Source organism: Apodemus sylvaticus, chromosome 2, assembly GCF_947179515.1.
Source record: "Apodemus sylvaticus chromosome 2, mApoSyl1.1, whole genome shotgun sequence".
In the NCBI taxonomy this organism is placed as follows: domain Eukaryota; kingdom Metazoa; phylum Chordata; class Mammalia; order Rodentia; family Muridae; genus Apodemus; species Apodemus sylvaticus.
Genome location: NC_067473.1, coordinates 100,847,046 through 100,868,386, shown reverse-complemented (window position 1 = coordinate 100,868,386; position 21,341 = coordinate 100,847,046). Strand labels below are relative to the sequence as shown.

At 46.5% G+C, this 21,341-nt stretch overlaps 2 protein-coding genes across 3 annotated transcripts in view; one reads left to right on the top strand and one right to left on the bottom strand.

The window, feature by feature from the left end:
- Smyd1 (SET and MYND domain containing 1) overlaps positions 1 to 4,495 on the top strand; it is a 52,706-nt gene extending 48,211 nt beyond the window's left edge. For both annotated transcript variants that reach the window (XM_052172576.1, XM_052172575.1), the window contains 4 exons: positions 428 to 520; positions 1,756 to 1,919; positions 3,396 to 3,564; positions 4,337 to 4,495. In XM_052172576.1, coding sequence (XP_052028536.1) covers positions 428 to 520; positions 1,756 to 1,919; positions 3,396 to 3,564; positions 4,337 to 4,495 — 585 coding nt within the window. The remainder of the gene's footprint in view (positions 1 to 427; positions 521 to 1,755; positions 1,920 to 3,395; positions 3,565 to 4,336) is intronic.
- A 9,159-nt stretch (positions 4,496 to 13,654) lies between these two features.
- Fabp1 (fatty acid binding protein 1) lies at positions 13,655 to 20,871 on the bottom strand. Its single transcript, XM_052172574.1, has 5 exons — positions 20,799 to 20,871; positions 18,517 to 18,740; positions 16,794 to 16,966; positions 15,450 to 15,542; positions 13,655 to 13,705 (listed from the first exon to the last, which is right to left on the bottom strand). Exons 2-5 carry the CDS (start codon positions 18,581 to 18,583, stop codon positions 13,655 to 13,657), a joined length of 384 nt encoding a protein of 127 aa, XP_052028534.1. The 5' UTR covers positions 18,584 to 18,740; positions 20,799 to 20,871.
- Between the last annotated feature and the right edge of the window lie 470 nt (positions 20,872 to 21,341).

Below are 21,341 nucleotides of genomic sequence, written 5' to 3'. Positions count from 1 at the left end.
AGACTGAAGTAGGAAAAGGGGATAGAAATGAGGTGAATATAGTTCTTGTGTGTAAAATCCTCAAAAACCAAAACACTCTAAATTAAGAAAATGAGAAAAAGAAGCAAAAGAAGCACGAAGAAGCAGTTGGCACAGACACAGGGGTCTTTATCACACTTAGGGAAATGAGACCTTGGGAATTCTGAGGTCTCCGATCCTGTGTTACAGTAAATGTCAAAGATGGCAGGTACTCGAAGAGAGTTTACTTTTTTTTTTTGGGTTTTTTTTTTTTTTTTTTTTTTTTGGTAGTAGTGGGATTGAACCTTGAGCCTTATGCATGCAAGGCAAGTGCCCTACCATGGAACTACGTTCCCAGCCTTCTGTACTCAGGGATACAATGGGCTGCCCCATGAGGCGATCTCAAACTGCATGTCCCTCTCTTTCCCAGCCCTCCCAGGAAGTGGTGAAGGAGATGCTACAATTCTCAAAGGATACACTGGAAAAAATAGACAAGGCTCGCTCTGAGGGTTTGTATCATGAGGTGAGAGCACTTTTAATAGAAGAGAGTGATGGGGAAGAGGATGGAGAGGGAGGCAGGTATGTGAAGAGAAAAGGGAGACTCTGAACAGGTTGCACTTCTGGAAGGCCATTTCTCTTCATACCTTTCCTTCTTAGCACCCACTGAGTACAAATTCTCCATGACTGCTGAACCCAATGAGATCTGTCCCAGGAGAGCAAAAGCGGCTGGATCCATGGGTTAGGGGTTTGGGGATGCCTGGGACAGGCATCAGAAATGGAAGAGTGGACACTGAGAGTGGCCTGCCTGCTTTTCCATCACTGAATACATGCCTCTTACACCCTGTTGCTGCACACTGGGTATTCAACTTTGGCTCCTAAAGCCCCATGGCTTCTTATTTGGTCCTATACTATAATCACCTGTGTAAGCGCCTCATGCCCCTCCTCCAACCAGGGCAATTTCTCTAAAGCCTCTGCTAGAGGCATCTAGGCATCAAGGTTTCATAGCCTCCACAGGCTTTCAGTGTGTAGCCAAGTGGTCTGCAGAGCTATTGCGGGGTTAGCTTTTGGAAACAAGGTCTTTGTCTGTAATATAGGCTGGCCTTCAACTCTCTATCTTCCTGAGTATGGGAATCACAGCACATACCATCATACCTGAGAAGTTAACCTCAGCAACGTGTTGGAAGTTTATTCTTGTGTCTTGCCCTCTAAGCTGGGATCCATCCATTCTGGAAAAGAACAGAGGCACCGTGAGTCAGTGGCTCCCCTCTCCCCAAGGGGACGTCCACTCCATTCCTCTGGCTTCTCTCCTCTTCACTTCTACCCCCGAATAACATCACAGGCTGATGACGAAGCCTAGAATACATAGGCCTTAGGGGTGGGCACTTAACCAAACCATACCAGTACATTTACTGTGTACACACACACACACACACTCACACACACACGTGTATATATATATGCGTACACATTTAGTATATATAGAGATATATACACATGCATGCATATGTAATTTCCATAGCTCTGCTGTCTACTGACTGCAAATTCCTCTCTTCATTGTGCTATCTTTATGTCCCAGCTCTGTCCTTTCCCATGCCTACATCTTAGCCATGCAGACCATTTTGTCAGCTCAGACCACAAACCTTGTTTTTATTTTTCACCAGGTTTCTAGAGTGAGTGTAGTGCTGTCTTGATGTTCCATCTGTCGATTAAGACATACTCTGGTGCAGTAGTGATGGATGAAGCTGTGTCTCCCTCCAGGTTGTGAAGCTGTGTCGGGAGTGCCTGGAGAAGCAGGAGCCAGTGTTTGCTGACACCAACCTCTACGTGCTTCGGCTGCTGAGCATTGTGTCAGAGGTCCTCTCCTACCTCCAGGCCTATGAGGAGGCCTCACATTATGCCAGGAGGATGGTGGATGGCTACATGTAGGTGATGGTCCTGAGTCTCAGGCAGTCTCCCGGAAACACTCTTTTCCAGGGATGCCAAAGAGATGGCACACATTTGACTGTTCCTCTTATACCCACAAATGCATCAGCCACAGGCCATGGCCATGGTCATGCTTCCTTACAAATGAACCTTTAATCATGATGTTCCAAGTAATAATGATCAAACAGTGATGTCAGGACTGGTCCTCAGATGAAGCTAGTGGCCGTCTCTGGTTTGTTTGTGTATATTTTCCTTACTTGTCACTTGAGCCATGCCTTCTGCCTTTGATTGTCCTAAGTGAAGCTTGATTTTAAGTGCTTGGAAAGTTTTTTTATTCTCTCTTTAATAACCTATGACAAGTCTTTAATGCATAGGTCTTGGGTGTGGGCACTTATCCAAACCATAGCAATATATTTATTTACATTGTACATATCTTTATATAAGGATACATGCATATATACACATAAAAATATTGTGAACATATATACATATGGACATAAGTTGTCACAGCTCTGCTATGACAAAAGAGGCCATTGTTGCTTATAAATTATAATATGTTGTTTTCTTATTCCCTTCCACCAATGCTCTCTCTTGCCTTCTATGTTACTATTATCATAGGAATTTGTGTTTCTGGTCAAATGATTAACTTGTCATGAGAAAGCTTTTCTTTAGAGGATGCTGCTCATTAAAAATGCAGGTACACTGTCAGAATGCTAGGAAGGAGCCCTGCTAGGAGAAGAAAAGACAGTGCAGCCCAGGAAGGACATTAAAGTTACATTTCCCACCTTGAGCTTCTTTTCATGTTCCCCAGGGACCGGGAGGAGCCCTAGACGGCACCTGGCTCCTATGCTCAGGCTCAGAGCATGCCTGTGGCCCTCTGTCCGTGAAGCATTGACCTGGTGGTCCAGGTCAGATCCCAACTCTCCTGACCTCACTGAGTAGAGCCTTAGTCAGCTCGATGTATTACAATACCTCACACAAGCTGCTAGTGCCGTACAGCACTCGTAGGAAGACTACATGGACTCGATCTGTAAGAGTTCTGGCTTTGATGTCGATTCTGTCTGCTGTGACAGAATACCCCAAGAGAAGCAGCTTAGAAGAGAAAAGAGTTTATTTTAGCTCCCAATTCCAGGTCACAGTCCATCATTGCTGGGAGGCTGAGGTCACAGAGCACCCACCCTCAAGAGCAGAGAGGAATGAATGAATAACTGCACACAAGCTTGTTCTCAGTTTGTCCTCTCCACTTGTACAAAATACAGGATCCTCAGCTCAGGGAATGGTGCTATCCATGGGCCCTCAAGATGGTTGTCCACAAACATACCCATAGCTACAACTGAGACTCTTATCCCAAGTGATGCTAGATTAGGTCAAGGTGACAATGATAACTACCAGAGTACATTAGGAGTTATTCTGTGCTATACAGATGTAAGGACGGTTGGGATAATGGGTCATGATCACTTTCTGTGCCTTTGCAGGAAACTCTACCACCATAACAATGCCCAGCTGGGCATGGCTGTGATGCGGGCAGGGCTGACCAACTGGCATGCTGGTCACATTGAAGAGGGGCACGGGATGATCTGCAAAGCCTATGCTATTCTCCTGGTGACCCATGGTCCCTCCCACCCTATCACCAAAGACTTAGAGGTAAATAGCATCCTGGAGGTGGGCAGTCACTATCTTGTTAGAAGATCTCTTAAGATGGGATGCTTGGTTCATCTGGACTTTGCTTTGTGGAAGTCTATAGACTGCCACTAGACCAGAAAGAAACTTAGGATGTTTTAGCCCACCCCCTTGATTAATATGCAGAAACAGAAGCCCAAAAGAGGGGAGTTCTCTGTCTATAGTTATCTAGTGGTTTGATGGTAAGGTCATAGATGACTAATTTTAGATCTAGTATATTAAGTTTGTCAATGGCAGACTCTCTGTCAGTCTTACCACTGTGTCCTGGGCCTCTGAACATCTAGCTCTATCTGAATACTCTCTGAGTGGATAGGTGGGAGAAGAAGGACTTTGTTGTGCCTTGTACACTATGATCTTCCCAACCTGCTGTAAGGTACAGAGAAGTCTCACCCTCTCTCGGATGGTCAAACAGGGGACTGAAGTGGTCAAGTCTTTTTGTTGGCGTCCTACAACCATAGAGTTCAGGATCTAGGGTTCAGATCCAGGTTCTCAGCTGATAACGAGAAAAAGCATTTTCTGCTGAAAACAACCCTTTGGCTACTGTCTCATAGATCCAACCCCCTCTCTCTATGATGCTAGGCATACCGCTACACCATCAGTTCACAACAGTGCTCCCCCACCATGTTTGTGAAAGCGTAGAGTTGAATTTTACTGACCAGGGGTCATTTATTCAAAAATATGTCAGAACTGTGTCTTGGGGACTTGTTATTATCAGTGTTGTATCTGTGTCCCACAGGCCATGCGGATGCAGACAGAGATGGAGCTGCGCATGTTCCGCCAAAATGAATTCATGTACCACAAGATGCGAGAGGCTGCCCTGAACAACCAGCCCATGCAGGTCATGGCTGAGCCCAGCAAAGAACCCGCGCCAGCTCTGTTCCATAAGAAGCAATGAGGACCTTGTTGGAGGGCGGGGCATTATGGCTGAGGAGCTGAGGGAATGACTACGCTGTGTCCCCCACTGTCGCTTTGGTTCAAGTCAACTCAGCTTAGTTCTCATCTCAGACCAACTCTTTATGTGTCAGGTGCTAGATTCCACCGTCTATTTAATAAGGAAGTCCCAAATATAATTGGGCTAGAAAGAAAAATGTAAACAAACAAGGCACAGAATAATAGTAAATGCCATGGTGAACTCTGTGGAGAGAGGTTCAGAGGAGGTGAGTGAGTGTGTGTGTGTGTGTGTGTGTGTGTGTGTAGGGTGGGGATAACACCTGAGCTAAAATCTCAGGTGGCTGCTCGTTGTTCTGTGCAGGCATCTCTGGGGCTGCTGGTCTCATCTACAGTTGTGACTATTTAGGTTTTTGCAGACTGGGGTGGGTGATGTCCAATATCCTCAGGCTGGGACTGTGTTTGGCCCTTTGCGATCTACTCAATGGTGCCTAGATGCAGGGATCTTGGGATCCTGAGGTCCTAATCTGAGCCTGAAGCCTAACTTTAGAATAACTCTAGAACACACAGAGAAGGGATTTTCCCCTTCCTGGTCCTACCCACCGAGCCTGTAGCTCTTTGTGATGTTGAAGAAGAGCTGAGCTTTTCCTGGCCATTGACTTGTAGGGGTGAGGAAGGCTTTCCAGGGTAAAGCTGTGCACATGGCTGGCAATGATGGACCCATCAGCAGTAGCTTGTAGGGGTTCAAGACCGAGCAGTCTGTCTCAGCCAAGGCCCAGTGAGGGTCTACTCATCACATTGAGTGACTGTTAGCTTCTCTGCTTGAGTTCTTTATCCTGTCTGTGTTCTGGGGGCTTCTGCCCTTAAGAGAAGGCAGTTCACCTGGCCTAGGATCTCATCAGAAGAGTGGCCACTTTGCTTTCATTTTCTTAGAGGCTGACTTCTGGCTGGGAAATGAAGGCCCGATGGTCTTTTAGTTTCTGGAACCCCAACTTTCTCACTAACATGGTAGGGGATCGTGAAGTAAATTCCTTTGGTTGAGGATGTCACCAAAACTTCTACAAAACCTGTGCTACCATTGACCCCAGAACTCCTACATCTTGAAGTCACATGATTCCTACTAAACTGCAATTTACGTCCTCCTAAAACGTTAGTTCCTCTATTCCAAGCCTTTCATCCCAGAGTGGTTTCCTGCCTGCCCTTGAGCCCTGCTCAGCAGCGGAGGCCTGTGATGCGACCACCTGTTTGTAGACTATTAGCACTGACCCTTGGTTCTTTGAGGATTTGTTCTTCTTTAGAAGCATCTATGAAGAATGACAGTTATTTCAGGCTTAGAGATGGCACCAAAAATCTCCTTGGGAACTGTGCGGGTACCTCTGAATCATCGCTCCTTTCCCATGAGTCCCTTTTTCGTCATAGTTGTTTGTCTACCTTGTCCATTATTGCTTCTTTTCATCTTCCTAAAACTGTTTTCTTCAGAATTGATTACTATGTCTGTGTTCCTCTACCTCTCTCAGAACCATAGACTGGGGTCCCCTCTCTTGCTAGCTATCCTCTGTTGACTGGGGTCCCCTCTCTTGCTAGCTATCCTCTGTTGGCTGGGGTCCCCTCTCTTGCTAGCTATCCTCTGTTGGCTGGGGTCCCCTCTCTTGCTAGCTATCCTGTGTTCCTGCTCTGGAGCCCTTGCTCTCCAGTGCTCTCCAGACCTCCCTCCTTCATCACCTTTCCATCAAGGCCTTGCCGTTCTTCTCCTCTAGGCTTCTTATCTTTTTCTTTCTTTCTCCCTCCCCTCTTAGCTTTGTTTGTTTGTTTGTTGTTTTTTGAGACAGGGTCTCTCTACTTAGCCCTGGGAATCCTGGAACTCACTGTGTAGACTGGGCTGGTCTTGAACTCACAGAGATCTGACTGCCTCTGCCTTGAGAGAGTACAGCCATGTACTACTACTGCCTGGCACCACTGGCCTTCTTTAATGAAGTCAATAAACATGCGGAGGAGCCCTGGATCACCAGCTTCACAGCTGGGGGTTCTCTTCACACTTTTTAATCTGTCTCTCCTCTCTTCCCATTTATTCCCTAACCCACTGCACACCAGCTTCTACTTTTGCCCCTCCTTAAACAACTCCTTTCTAGTTCCCACATTATTCAGCTTCCTTGTTAGTAACACAGCCCGACTTGGTTTGCGTGACCCTGTTTCTTTGTGATGAGCCTCTGATGTGGTTTCTCTGACTTTCACCTGGCCCTGATAAGCTGGAATGTTCCTGAGTTGACTTTGTCCTTGGTTAATTCTGTTCTTACTCTGCACTTTCCTAGCATGAGTTTAGGTGACACTATGTAGTGACTACATTGATGTTTCTAGTTCTCAGGTCTGTTATCTGATCTTACAACATGAGCTTCAGCCCCTCACATCTTCCTGGGTGCTCTGCAGGTACAGCAAAGTCAGTATACTCCAAATGAGACCCCAATGCGAAGTCATTCTCAGAACACCAACCAAGATACTGCTCCCTCCATCATGTTGTGGGCTCCCGAGTGCGGGGCCACATTCCTTCACTTATCTTTCTGTCTCTAGAACAGATATTGGAACATAGTAGGTGTTCATTTAGTGATTTGTTCTTTTGAGTGAATAAATTGAATGAATAAATGAATGAAATGCTTATCTCAAAGTTAAGAGACACACAACTGTATACTTCGAGTATCTTATGTTATCGCACTCAGCAACGCCCATTAAACCATCTTTGTTTATGGGACACGACTTCTTCCTTCTTTCTGATAGTCTTGCCAGAGAAGCTTGATGCATTGGAATTTCCTGGGATGATGGGGAGGGTTTACATCTGTGAGGTCCAAATTAGTAGTCATTAACAGCATGTGACAACTGGAAGAGGATTGAGGACATGAAAATGTAATTTTATTTCATTTCAGTTCATTTATGTTTAACTAGGCAAGGTAGCCAGTGACTGCTGAGTTAAGCTGTAACTTCAGAGAAACACCATAGTGTTGCTTTAAAGATCATGGATGCTGATAAAAACTACTGACGTTTGCCTTCTTCATAGCTCTTCGGGTACCACACTGGTTATTTCATTCCTGCCTCAGTTTCCTCATTTCTCCCTCTGCCTAGGTTGGCAGTTGGATTTTTTAAAGGGCTATACAGACCTTAGGATAGCGCCAGACCCCAGCAGCATTTAAAAAGAACTTGTTAGTGTTACACTGGTTGAGACCACATTTCTCCTGGGGTTTCCATATTCCCAGTTAGAAAGGCAAGCGGTGGATTAGAAAGGGTTGTGGTGTGCTGAAATTGGCTTTATCAGTTTTGGGGGCCAACTATGCACAGCTCTGTCTCCACAGCACCAGGCTCACTGATAACTTACTGGTAGCCCGCAGCTGGCCACGACAGGAATGCGAAGACCATGCTCAGTCTTAGAACACATGTGTAAACTTACAAAAGGGAGTAACAGAGTGCATCCTTAGAATGGTAAAGGAGTTGTGGCTTAACTGGAGACTGTACTGGCAAACCTTTAGCCCTGAGAGCTACAATAAAAATGGCTAAGGATTCTATGCACCACCCTCACCACGATTCCGTCTGCATCTATCCCATTTTGAAGAACCAGAACACTAATCAGACATCGTCGTTACCTGGTGACTCTCTTAGGGACTGCCTCTCTAAAGAGCCAGGGAAGAAAACTATGGCAAGACCTTCACCATGGCCAGAAGGATTTTCCTACAAAGCACTTTATTTGCAGAGTGTAAACCCATTAAGTACCTGCTGTCTCCTGGGACAAGTTCAAGCTCCTTTCCACAGTCAAAAGATTGACAGCAGATAGTCGGTTCCATCTCTGTCTCCTCTCACGTGTGCCCAGCAGGTACGGTGTTACCTGCTTGCAAAATAAACACCCTTGGATGCTCCCGGACCTCCTGTGAGTCTTTTCTGATGTGGGACACTAGAAAATTGTGGATGCTTAGCCCAGGATCAGTGAGATGGTTCAGTGGGTGAGTGTGCTTGTTATTAAGTCCGACAATCTAGGCTCAACCCCCAGATCCCACGGGGTCGGAGAAGAGAAAACACACCTGCAAGTTGTCCTGGCCTCCACACGTGCACATGACACCTGCAATCCCCTTCCTCAAGTCAGTAATTAAAATGTAAAATAGATAAACAAACAAACGAGTAAAAGACGAAGCACCAGAAGGCCCCCTGCAGCCACGCGCCATGCAGTGTGGGTGGGGAGGACACCCAGAGGTCTGTCTGCCCACGGGGGAGCCACTGTGATGTGTATGTGGTGGACAGTATACTCACATGCATACCATAAATAAATCTTACCCAAGAAAGGGTCAGGGAGGACAGAGCTGTGAATTTCACATCACGTATTCCAGTCCCACTCATTTCCCAGTCCCTTCCTATCTGCCCTCCACCCGTACAACCTCATCCAAAAGAAAATAAAGGACAGGAATAAAATAATAAGAAAATAAAACAAAACATAAAAACATCTCATTGTAGAAGCTGTAGTGTGTCCCACACTATAACCTTTTGTCTATACATTTTTACTTGCAAATTTTCCTTGCAGGATCTCCATAATTCAGGGCAACAACAGGATATACAAGAGGAGTGCTGGTGAGGATCCAGCACTGATGGAAGCCAGAGGCCTTGAACCAGACCAATGACTTATCACAATGGAAATTTGAGAACACTGTCCCTGTCTTCAGACACACCAGAACAGGGCATCGGATCTCATTACAGACAGTTAATGAGCTACCAGATGGTTGCTGGGAATTGAACTCAGGACCTCTAGAAGACTAGTCAGTGCTTTTAACTGTTGAGCCATCTCTCCAGCCTTCCTTTACCCTTTAAAATCACTCTCTTTACCCCAATTCAGTCAATTATGAAAAAGAACAGGGAGAAAATCAAAAACAAGAATTAAAACAGAAAAGGCTATTTTGTGGACATTCTTAAGAATGCATTAGCCAGGAAAGTGTTCTCTCAGGATGAGCACACCCTGTTGGTGAAATGCCCATAGTCTAAGTAAAAGGCTGTGGTATTAGCGTGTGTGTGTGCTACATGCTGGTGTGTGTGCTCACATGCTGGTGTGTGCATTCTCATGCTGATGTGTGCTCACATGCTGGTGTGTGTGCTCGCATGCTGGTGTGTGTGCTCACATGCTAGTGTGTGTGCTCACATGCTGGTGTGTGCTCACATGCTGGTGTGTGTGCTCGCATGCTGATGTGTGCTCGCATGCTGGTGTGTGTGCTCGCATGCTGATGTGTGCTCACATGCTGGTGTGTGTGCTCGCATGCTGGTGTGTGTGCTCGCATGCTGATGTGTGTGCTCACATGCTAGTGTGTGCGCTCTCATGCTGGTGTGTGCGCTCTCATGCTGGTGTGTGTGCTCTCATGCTGGTGTGTGTGCTCACATGCTGGTGTGTGTGCTCACATGCTGGTGTGTGTGCTTGCATGCTGGTGTGTGTGCTTGCATGCTGATGTGTGCTCACATGCTGGTGTGTGTGCTCGCATGCTGGTGTGTGCTCACATGCTGGTGTGTGTGCTCACATGCTGATGTGTGTGCTCACATGCTAGTGTGTGCGCTCACATGCTGGTGTGTGCGCTCACATGCTGGTGTGTGTGCTCGCATGCTGATGTGTGCTCACATGCTGGTGTGTGTGCTCGCATGCTGATGTGTGTGCTCACATGCTAGTGTGTGCGCTCACATGCTGGTGTGTGCGCTCACATGCTGGTGTGTGTGCTCGCATGCTGATGTGTGCTCACATGCTGGTGTGTGTGCTCGCATGCTGGTGTGTGTGCTCGCATGCTGATGTGTGTGTTCACATGCTAGTGTGTGCACTCTCATGCTGGTGTGTGCGCTCACATGCTGGTGTGTGTGCTCACATGCTGGTGTGTGTGCTTGCATGCTGGTGTATGTGCTTGCATGCTGATGTGTGCTCACATGCTGGTGTGTGTGCTCACATGCTGGTATATGTGCTCACATGCTGGTGTGTGTGCTCACATGCTGGTATATGTGCTCACATGCTGGTGTGTGTGCTCACATGCTGGTATATGTGCTCACATGCTGGTGTGTGTGCTCACATGCTGGTGTGTGTGCTCACATGCTGGTATATGTGCTCACATGCTGGTGTGTGTGCTCACATGCTGGTGTGTGTGCTCACATGCTGGTGTGTGTACTCACATGCTGGTGTGTGTGCTCACATGCTGGTGTGTGTGCTCACATGCTGGTGTGTGTGCTCACATGCTGGTATATGTGCTCACATGCTGGTGTGTGTGCTCACATGCTGGTGTGTGTGCTCACATGCTGGTGTGTGTACTCACATGCTGGTATATGTGCTCACATGCTGGTATATGTGCTCACATGCTGGTGTGTGTGCTCACATGCTGGTGTATGTGCTCACATGCTGGTGTGTGTACTCACATGCTGGTATATGTGCTCACATGCTGGTGTATGTGCTCACATGCTGGTGTGTGTGCTTGCATGCTGATATGTGCTCACATGCTGGTATGTGTGCTCACATGCTGGTGTATGTGCTCACATGCTGGTGTATGTGCTCACATGCTGGTGTGTGTGCTCACATGCTGGTATGTGTGTGCGAGTGTGTCAGAGGTGGGGAGTGAAGATAGGAAGGGCTCAGGGAAATCACAGTGCCCATCAACAGCTGTTTGTTCAGACACTACGTTCTCTGGGCACCTGTACAAAATCCAAGTTCAGTGTCTCCCAGGGCAATAGACAACTTCTCCTCAGCCCAGAGCTAGTCTCACTGCAAGATCTGGTAGGAATCATTTTGAGAAAAGTTCTGTTTGGTTTTTGGTTTTTGAGACAGGGTTTCTTTGTGGAGCCCTAGCTGTCCTAGAACTTACTCTGTAGACAGGCTAGCCTTGGACTCATAGATCTGCCTGCCTCAGCCTTCATAGTGCTGGGATTAAAGGCAAGAACTACCACTGCCTGGCTCACTTTGGGGGAATTCTATCTGAATTTTTGCTGAAAAACCTTGAAATTATTTTTTTTCCTAGCTTCAGAGTCAAAGAACTCAGTTGTCAGCTTGTTGATAAAGCAAGCCTCGGTCCCCTGCATGAAACTCAGCTTAGTTTCTATGGTGATGACAGTTTCTGTCAATGTTCCAAATACCACACTGTTTTAGCTCTATTCTGTTGCTGTGCCAAACACCATAACAAATGGAAGAAAATGGTTTATTTCAGCTTACAGCTTCTAGGTAACTCTCAATCACTGAAGAAAGTCAGGACAGGAACTCAAGGCTGGAATCTGGAAGCAGGAACTGAAACAGGTTCTGGGTGAGCATTGCTTGCTCTCTCTGGCTTATGCTCAGCCGCTTTCTTATACAGCACAGACCCACCTGCCTAGGCCCTGCCTAGGGATTGTGCTGTCCACAGAGGACTGTGGACCCCAAGTGCCGAATTGCGACAGCTTTTATAAGTTTACGACAAAGCCCGCGAATCACAAACCAATCATTTCTTAGCATGGGGAGCCCGCAAAGTGTGAGCCAATCGATTTGTACCACTCCATAAATTTTAGGCCAATCAGTTTAAATTATTGGAGCCCATGCTCAGTGGACCAATTAGTTTCCTATTTTCTTGGATGTCTATAGCTGCGTGAACTCCTGGATAGGGGTAATGGCGTAAACAGTTTACAGAAGCAAGATAAGCTTAGCTCATTTCCAGATACCTCTAGATTGGGGGCCAGGATCCCTATTCAAGGCCTTTCTGCCTAGCTCTTAAAGGGCTGGCTCTGGACTGTGACTTTTTACCTAGTTTCTAACAAAGAGCACAAAGAGCGGGCTCTGGAATGTGAAGTGTTTGGGGCTTAGAAGGCTGGAGTTAGGCTGTATTTTCTATTCTTTCATTAGAGAGCCTTATTGGGGTGTCATGCCACCTGGCAGGAACTTGACATTGGCCAAGGTGAAGTTCCTCTCCCAGCCTTTGAACGGGAATTCCTGTGTTAGCCATAATACCGCCACCTAGGGCGGAACGCTCAGACCAAGGTGAAGTTCCTCATTTTTCCAGTTCTACAAATCCCTGAATTAAAAAGGTGACCTGCCCATCTGCCTGAGCAGTGGAGCCAACACCCAGTGGACAGTCAGACCTCTGAACACACCCTGGAATTTGGGGGGTTTTCCCTCTGCCTTTATATTTGGAGTCTCCCATTAAACTTCGAGCCTTGATCAAAATACTTGTCTTGGCTTCTTATTCTCTCTCGTAAGCCCGTTCTATTTCATTCCCAGCTTTCCTTCCAGGTGACCTGCTAATCCAGTTCTCAGAGAGCAAGTTGCTGCCCAGTTCTGCCACTACCCTCATAGTCTTTCAGCATCAGAAGTGTCCTAGCCTACAGAAGCCTTGATAAAGAGTTAATAGCTATAGAGGAAAATAAAAGCCAACAGCACACATCAATATGCCAGTCACAGAAATAAATACTGGACTGAAGAGCTAAGTAAATAATTATGAAATGCTCCAAGTCTGTATAACATCCAGGGATGAATATGACTGTAATTCCAGAACTTGGGGGGGGGGGGGTGGGTAAAGGCAAGAGTTTAAGGTGTTCAAAATCATCTTCAACACATGGCAGTGGCTAGCTTCTAAAATGTGTGTGCCTGTGTGTGCCTGTGTGTGCCTGTGTGGGGTATCCTCAGACACTGGAAGAAGCCATCAGATCTCTTACAGCTGGAGTTACAGGCAGTTGGGAGCTACTTGTGCAGTTGCCGAGAACTGAACTGGAGTGTTCTGCAGCAGCACTGTGCACTCCTAACTATTGAGCCATCTCTGGCACTGGATTTCTTATAGAAAGTGCAAAAATACCAAAGGAAAAGATGAATACATTTGACTTCATCATTGATTAAGATTACACATGAAAAAGATATTGCAAATGTAATTTCCATATAAAGCAGTACTGTGGGAGAGCACCCTTGTGATCATGGAAAACAACAGGGTTTGGGATATACTCAACGACAGAGCTTATGCCTCACATGTGTAAGACCTCTGGTTCAACTCCCAACTCACTCTCTCTCTCTCTCTCTCTCTCTCTCTCTCTCTCTCTCTCTCTCTCAAGTAAAATAAAATAAAAACATCACCACAATGAGAAGCCAAAAACGAGAAATTATTTCAAAACAAAGGTTACTTTATTGTATTAATTTTACACTGTAAAGGAATATGAAACACAGCCTTGTCTAAATTCTCTTGCTGACTCTCTTGTAGACAATGTCGCCCAGTGTCATGGTCTGAAAGTCAGAAAAGGTATTAGGAGTTATTTTGTTGATGATGAATTGTAAACCAACCAACCAAACAAACAAACAAACATACTCTCCCCAGATGGCCCTCAATGTGCTATCGCATTAAACAACTTGAAAATTTCTTTAGGAGCAGAGGAACGATAGGCAATCTTTTCTAAAAAAGCATGCTGGGTCTTCTCATGTATCTTGTTCATGTGGAGGGCTATGCTGTCAGCCATTGAATGGTTTCCTGAATCAATGATAACTATAGAAAAAACATCCAGAGCAGCCTAACCTAATGTCTCAAATTTTCATTGACATCTATTCCTGCCTATTAACTACCTGTGGCTGAGCACAAGGAAATGTACACTGGGTCACTAGACTGGAACATAGACAGCGCTATCTACCTTCCTCTTACACTTGTGAATGAGCACCTGAGAACTTTGTAGAGGTGAGGGGAGGGGCAAGAGTGTGGGGTGTGAATGTTGTTTCATGATTGCTGCCTCTCTCTCTCCATGGTGGAGAGCGTTTTCACTTGACCAGATGTAGTCATTAAGATAGGTGTTTGCCTTCTGTGACACCCCCCCCCCCAGGATGCATTTTGGATACAAAGGAAAGCTGGAAGATCTAACCCTGAGAGGAATACGATGAATTATTGTAGTGGGGACAAAATATGACCAACAACTGGGCATGGAGGATGATTGCACAGGAGCGCATACCCAGTGTGTCATTCATTAGCGGTCATAAACTTGGTAGAAGCATGACTCCACAGCAATTCCAAGTGGGAAGAGGCATTTATTAGGCACCTGGGCTGTGGCATAGACTGACTCTGTGACTCACTGGTTAGTGCTGAGGCTGTAAATCACTCTGATGTCATCAAATAGGAACATCAATAGACAAACAAAGCCTCTCTTGTGGAAGTTTTCATTGCTGGGACGTGCTGCTGCAGGAGGCCCTGAGGTTTCCTGGACAGGACATCTGCAGACACAGTGAAGTCTGGGGACATCTCTGGGTTGAAGGGACTTCTGTCTGTCCTATAGCCTGAGTGTGATATGTGAGGCCCTATCCCAGCAGGAACAGGGCAAGGCCAGCTATGCTCTGCACATGCTGTCCTGTGCCTCAGTACACCAAGCACCTTCTCACCCATCCTGTTTGGTGCTGTTGGGAAAATGGTTAGAGTCATGGAGTGGGCAAGGAAGAGAGAGGCAGAGACAGGGGAGTAGCTGACTCTGAAAATGGAGCACGAGGAGGCATGAGACACCAGATGAATTAGAAAAGGGTGCTGCCCCTTCCTCAAGATACTGCTCTACTATTTGTCAGGAAATCACCCTGATAATTCTGCCATGGTTTGGCAAGAACAAGATGACTGTAGGTGTCCTGAGTGCAAACCCTCACTGTCTACAGTGTGAACAGACTCCCCTAGGGCTTGAGTAGTGAACAGCTGGGAGATTGGCTCAAGCGACAGACCCAGTTCAGGAAACCCTGACGCTGCCATTTGACCAGCTCTTCTGGTCATAGCTTTACGTTCCCCATTTAGAAAAATGTTGTTCAATAGATCTGATGTCTATCAACTCTGTAGTACATAATGAATCCTCTTAGGTGGTAGAAGACATTGACAAGAGGCAAGGTCAAGAAAGAGTCAAGGTCTTGAGAGGAAAGGGTGGAGAATGAGAGATGGCATTCAATTGTCCCTCATCCTTTACATCCCCATTCACCTCAAGCACTGGATGGCAAGACCAGAGTGCCCACTTACATTGATGATTGTGTCTCCATTGAGTTCAGTCACGGACTTCATGCCTTTGAAACTTGTCACCATTTTATTGTCACCTTCCATCTTAACAACTGCCTGCAAGGAAGACAGATCATGGCCCATGAGCAAAGCTCTAGCAATGAAGCTAATGAAGTTGGTTCCCTGCATGGTATCCACTGACATGGAATCAATCTCCAGCTCTCTATTGCTAAATGAAAACAGGGACTATTTATGAATGAAAGAAAATGTCAAGCCTACCTAAATGGTTCTCCCTGGGTGGGGTGGGGTGGGGGTGAATCCTAAAATAAAATATAAAATCCCATTTCTCAAGCTTATGGAGGGAAGAGGTAGCAAAACTCCAATCAGCAGCAGCTGGGGGCGTTGGGGATTCAGTTTACTTTAGTCTTTTTTATTGTGGCGCTAATTCCAAGCTGTATACATCAGGGACAGCAGTAAATAAAAACCATCTGGGCACAGTGCTTCAGGCTTCCCAGCACTCATGAGGCAGGAGCATGAAGATGCTGAATTTGAGGCCAGTGTGGGCTACATGGCAAGATGCTAAGGGAGAAAAAAAAATGAAAGGAAAGGAAAAGAGAGAGAGAGAGAGAGAGAGAGAGAGAGAGAGAGAGAAAGAGAGAGAGAGAGAGATGGAGGGAAGAAGCCTAACAAAGAGCAAAAGCCAAGATTAAATATCCATCTCTACAACAGGCTTTGGGAAAAGGGCTGTAGTAAAACCCATGACACCCAACCCTCGTCATGAGCCAATCAGGAGCATCCCTGCCCACTCTTCTCTTTGACATGTAAAAGAGGCAGAAATAAGCATCCAGAAGAGATAGAGACTCCTGCAGAGCCAGAGGCACAAAGCTGCCTGCAAAGGCAGGGGCAGAGAACAGATGCATAGTGCACTGGCTCCCCTGGGCTGGGCAGGCCTCTCAGGGAGGGGCAGATGACAGGACCCACAGCCACTGTATCTCTGCTGTCACCTGTCCCCTGCTCACACAGCCCACAGGCAGCTGACACTGCTGCCTGGAGCCATCTCCCAGGAAGCTGCCCTGGCTCAGGTAAAGGTTTTCACTGAGACCAATTTGCCCCAGTTCCAGGCTCTCCCTGAAGGACCCTGAGAGCCAGGAGCACTGTGCCTGGGAGACCCCGAGACTGAGGATCCTGCTCTGTGCCTCTTTCCCCACATTCTCCATAGTGAGAGCCCAGGTGCCCACCATCCCTGAGACAGTGAGACGTTTACTCTCAGAGCTCTCTGCGTCTCCTGTCTCTAGAAGGTTCAGGGACATGGTCCCTGTTAGGAGAAGTATTGGGAAACAGAATGTAGCCAGGGGTGGGACTACATACCTTGACCTTTTCCCCAGTCATGGTCTCCAGTTCGCACTCCTCCCCCAAGGTAAACTCATTGTGGACCACTTTGGGCCCATAGGTGAGGGTGAGTTTGACTTTCTTCCCTTCGTGCACGATTTCTGACACGCCCTTGATGTCCTTCCCTTTCTGGATGAGGTCCTCAGGCAGCCCTGGTAGAGACCACAAAAAGTTAAAAACTGGAAGAACAGAGGCGTATAGTAGACCTGTGAGCAGTCAGGCCTTTGGCTTCTGATACTGAAAGCCAGTAGTCTGCTAGTATTTTGCCAATTAGTACTATTGTTTTTTGAGACAGAGTCTCTTTCAGCCTAGGCTAGCCTTAACTCACTCTATGGTTGAGAATCCTCCTGCTTCCACGTTGGTGCTGAGCTAGCAGTCACGTGCCATCATACTTGGCTTGTACGATGCAAGGGATTGAACCCAGGACTCCTTGCATGCTAGGCAAACACCCTACCAACCGTCCTACATTCTCAGCCCACTGATTCATCTGTAGTAGGGATTTCCTCTGTGGCTCCCGGCTTCTTACTCATCCTCCCGTCCAGGTCCCTCCTCCTTAGTGGCCTTGCTCTAAGAGTGGGAACAGTTCATCCTGCAGAATGTTTGTCTTCCAAATCAAATTACTCCTGAAGCGATAGAGAGCTACAAATAATTATGCCATGCATAGAGTAGGACCATGCTATGGCTTCTGAAGTCAAGGGTCTTTGGAGGGGGTGGGGGTGGTAATGTACAAAAATCCTCTGCCCTAGAATAGAGCTTTTCAGATTTCAGAACAAATCTGTGCTTTTGCATGAATGGAGGTTCGCAGGAACCATGGAGTTCACAGCAACAGTGAGGTCCCTTGCACGACCATCCTCAAATTCATGATCTGTGACTTGTCTGCAAAAGAAGCTCTGAGTCCCGGGATGACCCGAGTGTCCTTTCCTGCTCTTGCTGTGCCTCCTCTTTTCCATGTTGGCACCCTCCTCTGCCTCACTCCCTCTCTGCCCACAGGGTCTTCTTTCCTGGTATATGCTCTTCTCCCCCTCAGCCTTCACCACCACAAAGTCTCCCCCAACCCCCTGCACCCTGGGAAACACAGGGTCTCTGGGACCCAGCACCTGCTTCTAACGCCAACTCACTCTAAACCGTGAGCCTTGTCACAGATACCTCCCTTTTCTCGGCCACCTCAACTACAAAATGGGAAAATAACAGTGGTCAACTCAGTTTTATAGTGGGTATTTACTGTGGGCATTGCATGGCAATGCCTGGTATAGAGTGATACATATCAGGGGACACTTCACCACATTTATCTCCAGATAATTGGTCAAGATTGTAACTTTGTCTCCATACATTGGTTAGAATTGTAGCCTATCACACTCTGTCTCCCTGGTATATGTACAAGCATGGTGCTTGGGGGTATGAATGGTTCATGAATGGTTGAATCAGTGTTTGCTAGAAAAAATGAGTGAAGGGATAAGTGAAGGAACAAGGTCTTAGAATAAAGTACCAGCAAACATACACTTCAAACCAGTTCATATCCAGTTCAGGATTATTTCCACTTCTCTGGGGTAGCCTTGTCCAGTGGGGAACAGTACAAGTAACAAGAGACCAGGAAACTCCTAAATTGATATAGCCTGGAGCCCCCCTTCCACCTCCACATCAGACCGTGACTATCTGCTGATGGCTGGGCTAGCCCCTCATGCCTCTCATGTCCAGCACTTACCCATTGCCTTCATGAATGGTTCAAAGTTCTCTTGGCTTTGCAGTTGGTACTTGCCGGAGAAGTTCATGGTGGCAATGAGGCTTCCTTTCCACAGCTGACCACAACAGCTCTGCCTGCCAGGCCACCCACTGTTGGCTATTTTATAAGGGGCTTCTTCCTCCTCAAATATAGGCCATAGGTCAGTGATTGTCGATTTCTTTATGGCCAGGTTCAAACATTAACTCCTGAGAGCAATGGTCAACGATAAAAATCAGAATGGGCAAGGCAGAGGTTTGTTCTAATTCAGCAAACATTAGTGAGTCCAATCAAGGGCAAAGCTCTCTGTAAATGTTGCATTTATGGTGACTTATCACTGCTCATAAAATACATGTGCATGCATGAAATGTATGTTGACAGATGTATATATGCACAACAGACATATGTGAATCACATCCCTAGCAGTGCACATATGCATATATACCTATGTATACATATGCATGTGTTTGTATATGTGCACACTTGTATGTGTGTATATATTTATATACATGTAGCTATATATACATATGTACGTACATAAACACATTTATATATATATGGATTACATGGGGGAGAAATAACTTTGAACTCAAAACCTTTTCCACATAACTATATTTATTTCTCAATTTTTTATTATCATACAAGCATAATTTTACATACATTTTATCAGTCCCTAAAGCTGTTTTGTATTTTGAGAATTCTTTGTCAATGATTCAGGCAAGCCTCAGTCCAGGCAAGCCTCCCTTTGAAGGCATCTACTGTCAGCAGGGGTAAGCTCTTTAAAGCAGCAGTCTGAACATTTAGATCTTTTTGCCTGGTAGAGAGAAGTCAAGACAAGAAAGATGGCATTGCCTGCCGACTTCATCCCATCCGTGCCTCAAAGCTAGGACAGGGAACTGAGATGATGCATGGGCATTCGGCCTGACTAGAACTGGCCTTAGGGAAAGGCACAGGGATGCTTCCAAAGATCTCTGATGTGCTTGTTTGTCATGGGGAGTTGTGTTACCCAGAGCATCTTCATCCTTTCCCTCCCGAGGTTCCAGCGTCCGAGGCAGGTCTCGGCACGTGCCACTTCACAGCCTATTTCTCTTCTATTTAGACTTTAGCATCAGCCTCTTCACTTACAGCGGTTGGCCCTCCATCCTCTAGTCTGCTCTGCCCTGAGGCTGCCTAGACTGTTATAAATCAGAGCCTGGGGAAAGACTTGCCTCCATGCCTCTGCTTTAAACCTCTAATGGTCCCTATTGCTCTAGTAGCCACAGGTCCTGGATAGTGCAGAGGGGCTGTGTCTACTGTCCTGATGACTGCTCTCAATAGAGCTTGTACTTTGCTATCATGAGCTCTCATTTTTGTCTTGCAAAATGACTGCCTTTGCCTAAACGGCTAGTGAGGCTGTTAGGCTTCCCAAACCCAGCCTAGTCACAGCCCCTTTCTCTAGAGGTCACAGGCACAGGTCAGCTGAAGGTGGCAGGGGAATCCATTCCTCTATGTTTGAATTTGTGTCTCTGCTGCTCTTTTCCTGCCACCAGCTGTCTGCCTCCCTGTTAACTCCTCCCAGCTAGGGGGCCACTTTACAACATCCCTTCCCCCATTCCACCTCCTCCATTCAGCTGAGCTGGCTCCTCGACATTCTTCCTCACTGTGCTCTTGATGGATAGCACTGGGTTCTTGATGGATAGCACATGAAATGAGCTCAATCAGTGATGGTTCAGCAAAGAACAGCCATCAAAAGATAATGAGGCCACGGCTCTTGCAGTGTAGTAGAAGTAGTGGGAGATATGGAGTAGGCAGATCAGCAAGTCCGTCCTATAATCAGTGAATCACAGGGGACAAGGGGAGGGCAAGCATGAACGTGTGCCTGTGCGTGGGCGGGTGTGACCTTATGTGGCTGTAGCTTGGCTGAGAGGCCAGTGGGGATAGGTGTGAAAGGAATGGAAATTGTTCTCCAGTCTGAGAGCCCACCTCTCTCTTCTCACCACCAGTGTTCTTGCTCTTTTCTCAGTTAACCCTGCTCTGTCACCCCAGCCTGTGCTAAGCGCATGGAGACAGATTTTGCATCTGGCCAGATCCCTCCCACGTGCATTATAATCACCAAAATGACAAAATGCTTTGCATATCCCACCCATCTGCCCTGCTGCAGCTCCTTACTCCACCCAGAAATGTGCAGGTTGCAGTGTCTGCCTCTAGGCCATACAGGGTGGGAATGAGAGGGAGGAATTGAACTGATGGTGGTATTTATATACACCTGTTGTGGGCGAGGTCATTACCTTTGGCATGATGAGATCAGAGACATCAGTTGACTGTAGCAGATGCAGATCCGGGCCCCAGCACAGTTGACCAGAGCAGAGACATCAGTTGACTGTAGCAGATGCAGATCCAGGCCCTAGCACAGTTGACCATTCTGCCTTTCATGATCAGCCCTCTTCTAATACTGGTGAGAACATGAAGCTTCCTGGTTCACACAATGAACTAATCCACAGAGAACAATACAGACAAGCACACAGACAAAGTCAACTAAGAGAATATGAGTTCCTTAATTTTGGTTGGCGACTAAGAATGAGCTAATGTCTCAGTGTCTCTTGGGACGGAAGCTCAGGGAGACAGTATTTTAAAAGGCAAACCCCACAGAAATTGTAATTTATGTAAAAGTGAGGTGAGGGCCGGAGGAACCACAAAACATCCATTTTTGACTGTGCATAGTAATTATTTCAGTAATTATTATCCTATCAATTATGTTTGACTTATACCTTCTTTACTTAGTTTAGTTTGTGTTGTTTGTATAAACTTAATACATCTGGACCAGAGTCAGG